This window comes from Triticum urartu, chromosome 7 (genome assembly GCF_003073215.2).
Source record: "Triticum urartu cultivar G1812 chromosome 7, Tu2.1, whole genome shotgun sequence".
NCBI lineage: Eukaryota > Viridiplantae > Streptophyta > Magnoliopsida > Poales > Poaceae > Triticum > Triticum urartu.
This window is the reverse complement of record NC_053028.1, coordinates 474,914,137-474,922,639: the sequence shown is the minus strand read 5'-3', so window position 1 is coordinate 474,922,639 and position 8,503 is coordinate 474,914,137. Positions and strand designations below refer to the sequence as shown.

The 8,503-nt window shown below is 49.1% G+C and overlaps 1 protein-coding gene across 1 annotated transcript; it reads left to right on the top strand.

Annotated features, from left to right (window-relative positions):
* Positions 1-4,269: 4,269 nt before the first annotated feature.
* LOC125523252 lies at positions 4,270-5,870 on the top strand. The gene is made up of 2 exons (XM_048688304.1): positions 4,270-4,357; positions 4,451-5,870. The coding sequence occupies exon 2, from the start codon at positions 4,455-4,457 to the stop codon at positions 5,697-5,699; it is 1,245 nt and encodes a 414-aa protein (XP_048544261.1). The 5' UTR covers positions 4,270-4,357; positions 4,451-4,454; the 3' UTR covers positions 5,700-5,870.
* The last annotated feature ends 2,633 nt before the right edge of the window (positions 5,871-8,503 follow it).

Sequence of the window (8,503 nt, the reverse complement as noted above, 5' to 3'; positions counted from 1 at the left end):
AAGTCATATTATCTTCACTCCATGGTTTTGTGATGAAAAGAATTTGAATTCATGGAGATCAAAATGAAAAAAGAAAGTTTGGGAAAGTACTTTTATTCCCTCTGATTTAACTTTCAAAAAGTTTCAAATTCACTCAGTTTCAGTCAATCAATCAAACAATCAATCAAATCTATCTATTTATTATAACATTTCAAAATTTAGAATTTTGGGATGTTACACATTCACGACAACTTCATCTATGTCCGCAACCTTGCCCGAAGGCTACATCGAAGCAAGACATCTATGTTGCTTTTCAAACTTGATATCAAGAAGGCCTTTGATTCCGTGAGATGGGACTACTTAATGGATCTTCTTCAGCACCTTGGCTTCCCCGCGCGCTTCATGGGCTGGGTCTCTGCGCTCGTCACCTTGGCTACCTCGAGAGTGTTTCTCAACGGCACGGTCGGAGACCCTATTAGGCATGGGAAGGGATTGCGGCAAGGAGACCCGATGTCTCCGCTTCTTTTTGTGCTTGCCATCGATCCCCTGCACCACATTCTCAACAAGGCCACGACCCAAGGCAAACTACATCCCATCAGAAGAAATACTGCAACTCTTCGTGCCTCCCTCTATGCGGATGATGCAGCCGTTTTTGGGAAGCCCACGAAGGAGGACGTCTCCTGCTTTGCCTCCATCTTAGGCGACTTTGGTGAGGTCACGGGTCTAGTAACCAATTGTAGCAAGAGTCCGGTGGCCCCAATTCGATGTGGTGGCCTTGACCTTCCTGAAATCCTGCAACTCTTCCCCGCCAAACTCACGAGTTTCCCAATGACTTACTTGGGACTGCCACTGTCGGTGAAGAGACTTAAGGCAGTTCATTTCTTGCCTCTAGAGGACAAAGTTGCGCGCAGGCTCGCCCCTTGGATTGGCCTCCTCATGGCCGCACCTGGGAGGGCTGTTCTGGTCAAGGCGGTTCTCACCGCCATAGCTATCTACAGCATTACTTCGCCGATCCTGCCAGCGGAGGTGATGAAGCATATTGATGCCTTACGACGTGCATTCCCTTGGGCCGGTTGCGACAAAGTCACTGGTGGCAAGTGTAAAATCAATTGGGACAGAGTTTGCAGTCCTAAAGCTATGGGCGGCATGGGCATCCTAAGCCTGGACAAATTTGCCACTGCCCTCCGCTTGAGGTGGCTTTGGAACGAGTGGGCGGAGCAGCCAAAGCCGTGGGTTGGGTTAGGCACCCCTTGCAACGAGGCTGACAGGGACCTTTTCGCGGCAACAACGAGGGTCGTGGTTGGAAACGGAGACAAGGCTTCCTTCTGGACGTCCCCCTGGCTTGATGGTCTCAGGCCGATGGACATCGCCCCTAAAATCTTTGAGATCTCCAAAAAGAAAGATTCCTCTGTTAGGAAGGCCCTCACTGATGATCTATGGATTTCGCAAGTTGACATGGCAAATGGCATTACCGTCGAGCACATACAGGAGTTTACCATCCTTTGGGAGAAGTTGGACGGGATAATCTTAGATCAAGCCACGAATGACACGATCATTTGGAAACTTACAAAGCGTGGTAGCTACTCCACTTCATCGGCCTATTCGCTACAGTTCGAGGGGCGCACCTCCACACCACTTCTAAAGACCGTTTGGAAAGTCTGGGCTACACCAAAATGCAAGTTCTTCGCTTGGTTGATCATTCACAACAGAGTATGGATGGCAGATAGATTACAACAGAGAGGGTGGCCAAACTGCGGTTTGTGTCCCCTTTGTAGCCAAGTCCAGGAGTCTGCGGCGCATCTCCTCTTCCAATACCGGTTCTCGGTTGCAGTTTGGAATGCGGTTAAGGCGAGGACCGGACTGAGCAATATTGTCACAGCAGACTGGGCGGCTATGCAAAGTGTCAGGCATTGGTGGACTGAGATGGTGCTTACACGCTCGTCTAACAAAAAAGGGATGGCCTACCTCCTCATGCTTATCTCTTGGGAACTTTGGAAGGAGAGGAATGCTAGGGTCTTCCGAAACGTCTCCGCGCCTTTGATGATTCTCGTGGAAAAAAATCATGGATGAGGCGGCCATGTGGGCTTTGGCGGGTGCCAAAGGGCTTGATGTAATTTTACACCGTGAGTAGTTGATTTATCTTGGCCATTGTATGGCTATTGTCCTCGGACTCTGTTACAACTCTCTCTTAATTAATGAAATGGCAAATCTTTTGCCTTATTTCAAAAAAAAAATTAAATCAATTTTATCAGTTAAACTATAAGTTCATTTTTGAAATAATTTATATATTTGAACTCCTGGCGCCAAGACCTTTAGAATAGAACAATCTTAGATGCATTTCAAACACTTTTAAATTTCAACATTTCACATTTTATATGTGAAACAAACCCATTTCACTAGAAAATGTGTGAAATCCTATTTCAATGGAAATATGTGAAACCAACCTATTATTTAGAAATGTGAACCAGTTTATTTTAAAAGAGTGAAACATGTTATTTGGAAAATGTGCAATTGAAATAGATGTATATTTTTAAATAACCCAGTGAAAAGTGAAAAGTAGGTTCTCAATTCTGAAATAGCAATCAGATAAAATGAAATTATAATGCATCTTTGTGAAATTGATTATTTGAAAATGTGAAACAATTTATTTCAACAGGGTGAAATAGTTTATTTAAGAAATGTGCAACTGAAATAGATGTATTTTGTGAAAAACAACCCAGTGAAATGTGAAATGTAGAATGTAAACTTGTGAAACTGATTATTTGGAAATGTGTAACAATCGTTTTCAGAAGAGTGGAATATGTTACTTCAAAAATGTGAAATGAAAAGATGTGATTTATGTGAAGCAAGACAATGAAAAGTGAAATGTTTGTTCTGAATTGTGAAATGTAGGTTCTGGGTAAAATAGTAACCACGAAAAGTGAAATTATAGTGTGTCAATGTGAAACTGATTATTTGGAAATGTGAAACAATTTTATTATAAAAAAGTGAAATATGTTATTTGACAAATGTGCATTTTAAATAGATGTTTTTTTGTAAAACAAGCCAATGAAAAGTAAAATGTAGGTTCTGAATTGTGAAATATTAACTACATAAAGTGAAATTGTAATTTAGCATTGTGAAACTGATTACATCGAAATGTGAAATGTACGTTCAAATTTAAATGTTGTTAAAAAATATCCAAAACTGGTCTCATTTTAAAGGTTACGGAACAAGGAGTTCAAATATAAAGAAAAGTTTCGAAAACCGGATATATGACTTAAAAGATATGGATGTTTTAAATTAGGTAAAGTAAAATGAAAGGTTGAACGTATTGCATGGGAGAAGAGCCGGCATGTCATCTTAAATTTCACGAAGTCACTGTAGGCGCCTCGTCGTCGACGGGAACGTCACCTCTCACTGAAAGCACATCGCCGGAAATTCTGAAATAAATCCAGAAATAATGCGAGCACCAGGACTTGAACCCTGGTGGGCTGGGGATAACACAGTCCCTCTAACCATCCAATCACATATTGGTTCGCGCACCGCTCAATTTTTCACTTTAATACATACTGGCATCCCCGGAATTGCAGCATTTTAACTCAAAAATACTTGCAAAGGGCATTACTCACTTTTTGGTTAAGTTGTGAACATTCACTATATAGCAAACTCCAAATGATAGGTTTGTACTGTACCAGTGTCACTTTGGAGAGGGCGCCAAAGTTGGATTTGTCTCCACATATAAAGGGCTAAACAGAAAGCCAGCTGGTGCTTATTTATGAGATAGAAACTGATCACAGGACACATGGATCAAACCCCTTGCATGCGCACGTTCTCAAAACAGTGGCTAGCAAACTTACGGACACATACATCCATCCTTGAGTTTATCTTAGAACAAAACATCCATCCTTGAGCATCACGGAAAAATACACAACAGAAAGCACGAGTGAACGGCTGTATGCAGCGGAAAGCATCCAAAATGGAAAGCTGTATCTGTATGTATGCACCCGGCGTCGTTTCTGGCCCAGACGGCTCACGCGCCCCTCACGCCCTGAAGGCTTATGTGCAGTGCATGTTGAGAGACACTTCTGGCTATGGTCCATAGATAAGCATGCGCGGCTGGAGAGTTTAGCAAGGGAACGTCGCAGAGAGGGCGAGCACCAGGTGTACGTGCATCCAGTCTTGCGTGAATTAGGGTGGCACGCATCCAGGCCTTTTTAAGATTTTAACACGAGGACTGCTTGTCTGCTTTGCTCAAGCGCGCGTGGGGACGAAAGCTGTTTCAGCAAAACAATGGACAGATACGTGATGCTGAGACTATATAGAGGCCGCCCTCCTCGTGCCCATCTTCCCACTCATCGCAATCACCTCTAGTGACCGAGTTTGCAGTTTTGCTAAGGTAACACATCTGTCTTAGTTTGGTTCTTACAGATACTGCTGAGATTGAGCATTAACTGATCGAGGGTACGTGCGTGCGTGCATGCAAACGCAGGGTGATGGGGACCGAGCAAGCGAAGGAAGGAAGGGGAGCGGGGGAGGAGCGCGTGGTGGTGCGCACGGGGCCGAGGCCGGCGCTGCCGGCGCCGCAGCAGCGGGCGGTGGACCAGTTCTGGAGGGAGCGGCAGGAGGAGATGGAGGCGACGGTGGACTTCAACGACCGCATACTGCCCATGTCCCGCCTCAAGAGGCTCATCCGCGCCGAGGAGGACGGCATGATGATCGCTGCCGACACGCCGGCGTACCTGGCCAAGCTCTGCGAGCTCTTCGTGCAGGAGCTCGCCCTGCGCGCCTGGGCGTGCGCCCAGTCCCACCACCGCCGCATCATACTGGAATCGGACATCGCCGAGGCCATCGCCTTCACCGAGTCGTACGACTTCCTCGCCACCGTGCTCCTCGAGCACCAACGGGAGGCGCGGCTGGTCGGCCGTGCTGCTACGCCGACAACACCCGTGGTGACGGCGGCGAGGGCGAGGCTCATCACCAGGAAGCGCCACATGCCGGACCCGAATCCTCGGCGGCCGGTGCATGGGGTGCGGAGAATTCGTCCCCGTGCGCTTCCTGTCACGCCTACTTCGCCGCCGCCGGACGTTCGCTACGTGCCGGTTCCGTTTCCGTTCCCTTCGGCGCCGATCGGAGCCACAGCGACGGCGGAGGGGCTGATGATTATCCCACCCATCAACGCCGCGACTACGGGTCGCGCGTTCTTCCTGGACATGAACAGCGGCACTAGCTTCGCAGGTGAAAACTGTGCTGCTGAAACTATGGCATCTCCTCCTCCGGCAGGGCCTGCAGGAGCAGTGGCGCTGCCCAGTGTCCATCCTGCCGCTTACTACCTGTGCGCTTACCCGGTGAACAACGACGTTGAGGCCTTCGCCGTTGGCAACACTGATCCTGATGTCATCCCACCGGAGATTGTAGTGGGAGACGTCGCCATTCCACCGGAGATTATAGAGGGAAACGTCGCCGATGGCAACGGCGACGGCGGACAGCAGCAGCAGCAGAGCGAAAACCTTGGTGGTAATGGTGAGAATGTGGTGGTGCCGCAAAGCAATGATGTGCAGGAAGATGGTGCAGATGGGATGTTCCTGGAGGAGATCCTCATGGATGAAGACCTGATGTTTCCCGACGCCGAGCTTTTTCCGTTGGTGGGCGCTGCACCTGATCCGGAGGATTTCATCGTCGACCAAGATGTTCTCGACGACGTCTTCGCCAACCCGAGCAGCAGCGCAAGCAGCGACTGAACCGAAAGAAGATCAGAGCGGGACGCAGCATCAGTTAATTCATCTATCGTCTCTCGACCTGCTACTCTATGCTAGCCGCTATATCGGTTAATAAATTTGGGAATAAGTTTGTGTTGTGCGTGTGACCTGGACTGTATGGTTCGCCCTGAATTTATCGTATTGCAATATATAGCCGTGATTGTGTGTACTCAAAACACTGAGTATCTCCAGCAGTTTGGCCCGCCATGCGGGGGGCACACGTTTCCAGCCGCGCCCCCATGTTTCGGCCCCAAATACACAAAAATTCAAAATTCTCTTTCCCACTATAAAAAAAAGACACATATTCGGCGATCATCATGCTACATGTCGACGATCGAATATAGCCAAAGTCCGACGATCAAAAGGGCAGGAACCATAGACATGGAATTCAAATGGCAGGCTACTCTACCATAGGGGTGGGAGAGCTCGGCGTAGGCGTTGTGGGCGCAGTTGCAGTGTTCGGCGTTGGCGTGGGCGCAGTTGCAGTGCTCGGCGTTGGCGTGACAGTGGTCGCCGCCGGTCCCGGCATCTGGTTCAAGATAAGGTCGCGCTCCACCAGGTACCACGTCTTCACCTGCTGGTTCATCGTCGCCAAGTCTGCTGCCATCGGGAACTCCAGGTCGGTGTTCCTCTTCTTCGTGACGACGTTGGTCCTGAAAAGGTCGAGCTTGACATCCTGTTTCATCATCAATGCCAGCCACCTCGCCTCGGACTTCTCCTCCCTCTTGGCGGTGTGGCTCCTGGCGTCAGCGATGCACTATTCTATCGACGACTGCAGCCGTTCGGCAGCGGGCGCCGAGTCCCTCGCCACCTTGGCTTTCTTGTTGCCATCAGGACGCCCTTCTGCCGCCGCCGAGACAGGCGCGTCCGGGTTGCAGACACCGTCCTTGGTCTTGGTGAGAGCGAGACGACACTTTGTCCATTTCTCGCACGACTCGAACTTGGTGAAGACATGAAGGAACTTGACCTCGAGGTCATTGTTGTCCTGGCGAAACATGTCGAACATTCGGACCATCTACACAGACGAAGAACAAGTGTCGGCGAAGTACACGACAAAGAGCTGGGCCGGCGAGCCATGGACATACCTGACGCTCGACGTTGGCGCCGCTCTTCGGGCGAGCAATGACCTCGTCCTGAATCCCATGACACTTGTTGCAGGCCTGCTGGATGGTCGCCCAATGGTTGGCCATGGCCTTCTCGCTGCGATCCATCTGGATGCTGGCGAACTCGGGGTCGACCATCTTGCGCTCGTCGAAGGCCGTCTTGACCCTTCTCTAGTAGGTGTCGGCGTTCTGATTCGCTCCAGTGATCGGATCGATGCCGACAGTCTTCCATGCTTCAACGAGGCACTCATCTTCCTTTGGCGTCCACTTGACGTGAGGCTCGCCGAGCCTGGCGTTGGACGACCGCCTCTTCCTTCTGTTGGGGAACATAGCATGCATTTTCAAAAATTTCCTACACTCGCGCAAGATCTATCTAGTAGATGCATAGCAACGAGAGGGGGAGAGTGTGTCCATGTACCCTCGTAGACCGAAAGTGGAAGCGTTTGACAACACGGTTGATGTAGTCGAACTTTTTCTCGTTCTGACCGATCAAGTACCGAACGTACGGCACCTCCGAGTTCTGCACACGTTCAGCTCGATGACGTCCCTTGAACTCTTGATCCAGCAAAGTGTCGAGGGAGAATTCCATCAGCACGACGGCATGATGATGATGATGGTGTAGCTAGTGATCCGCGCAGGGCTTCACCTAAGCACTACGAAGATATGACCGGAGGCGTAAACTATGGAGGGGGGCGCCGCACGCGGCTAACAATTGTTGGTGTGTGTTCTAGCGGTGCCCCCCCCCACACACACACATATATATATATATATAGGTTGGAGGGGGGGAGAGGCAGCCAAGGGGCGCCCCAAGTAGGAGGAATCCTACTTGGGGTCCTCCCAATTCGGCTCCCCTCTTTCCTATTCCTATTCGGAGTAGGAAGGGAAGACGGGGAAGGAGGAATCCTATTGCCTTTTTCCTTTCCTTCTTCCCCTTTCCTTCTCCAATTTGGCCGGCCCATATGGGGGGCGCACCAGCCCCTTTGTGGCTGGTGTGTTTCCCCTCTGGGCCCATTAGGCCCATATAGCTTGCCGGGGGTTGCCCGGAACCCCTTTCGGTGACCCGATACATACCCGGTACCCCCAGAACACTTTTGGTGTCCGAATACTATCGTCCTATATATAAATCTTTACCTCTCGACCATTCCGAGACTCCTCGTCATGTCCGTGATCTCATTCGGGACTCTGAACAACATTCAGTCACCTAATCAAATAACTCATATAATACAAAGTCGTCATCGAATGTTAAGCGTGCGGACTCTACGGGTTCGAGAACTATGTAGACATGACCGAGACATCTCTCCGGTCAATAACCAATAGCAGAACCTGGCTGCTCATATTGGTTCATACTATTCTACGAAGATCTTTATCGGTCAAACCGTTATGACAACATACGTTACTCCCTTAGTCATCCGTATGTTACTTGCCTGAGATTCAATCGTCGGTATCTTCATACCTAGTTCAATCTCGTTACCGGCAAGTATCTATTTACTCGTTCTGTAATGCATCATCCCACAACTAACTCATTAGTCACATTGCTTGCAAGGCTTATTATGATGTGCATTGCCGAGAGGGCCCAGAGATACCTCTCCGATACTCAGAGTGACAAATCCTAATCTTGATCTATGCCAACCCAACAAACACCTTCGAATATACCTATAGAGTATCTTTATAATCACCCAGTTA

Bases quoted from the DNA above. Each gene is read 5' to 3' on its own strand.
- LOC125523252 (XM_048688304.1), top strand. From the start codon at position 4,455: ATGGGGACCGAGCAAGCGAAGGAAGGAAGGGGAGCGGGGGAGGAGCGC.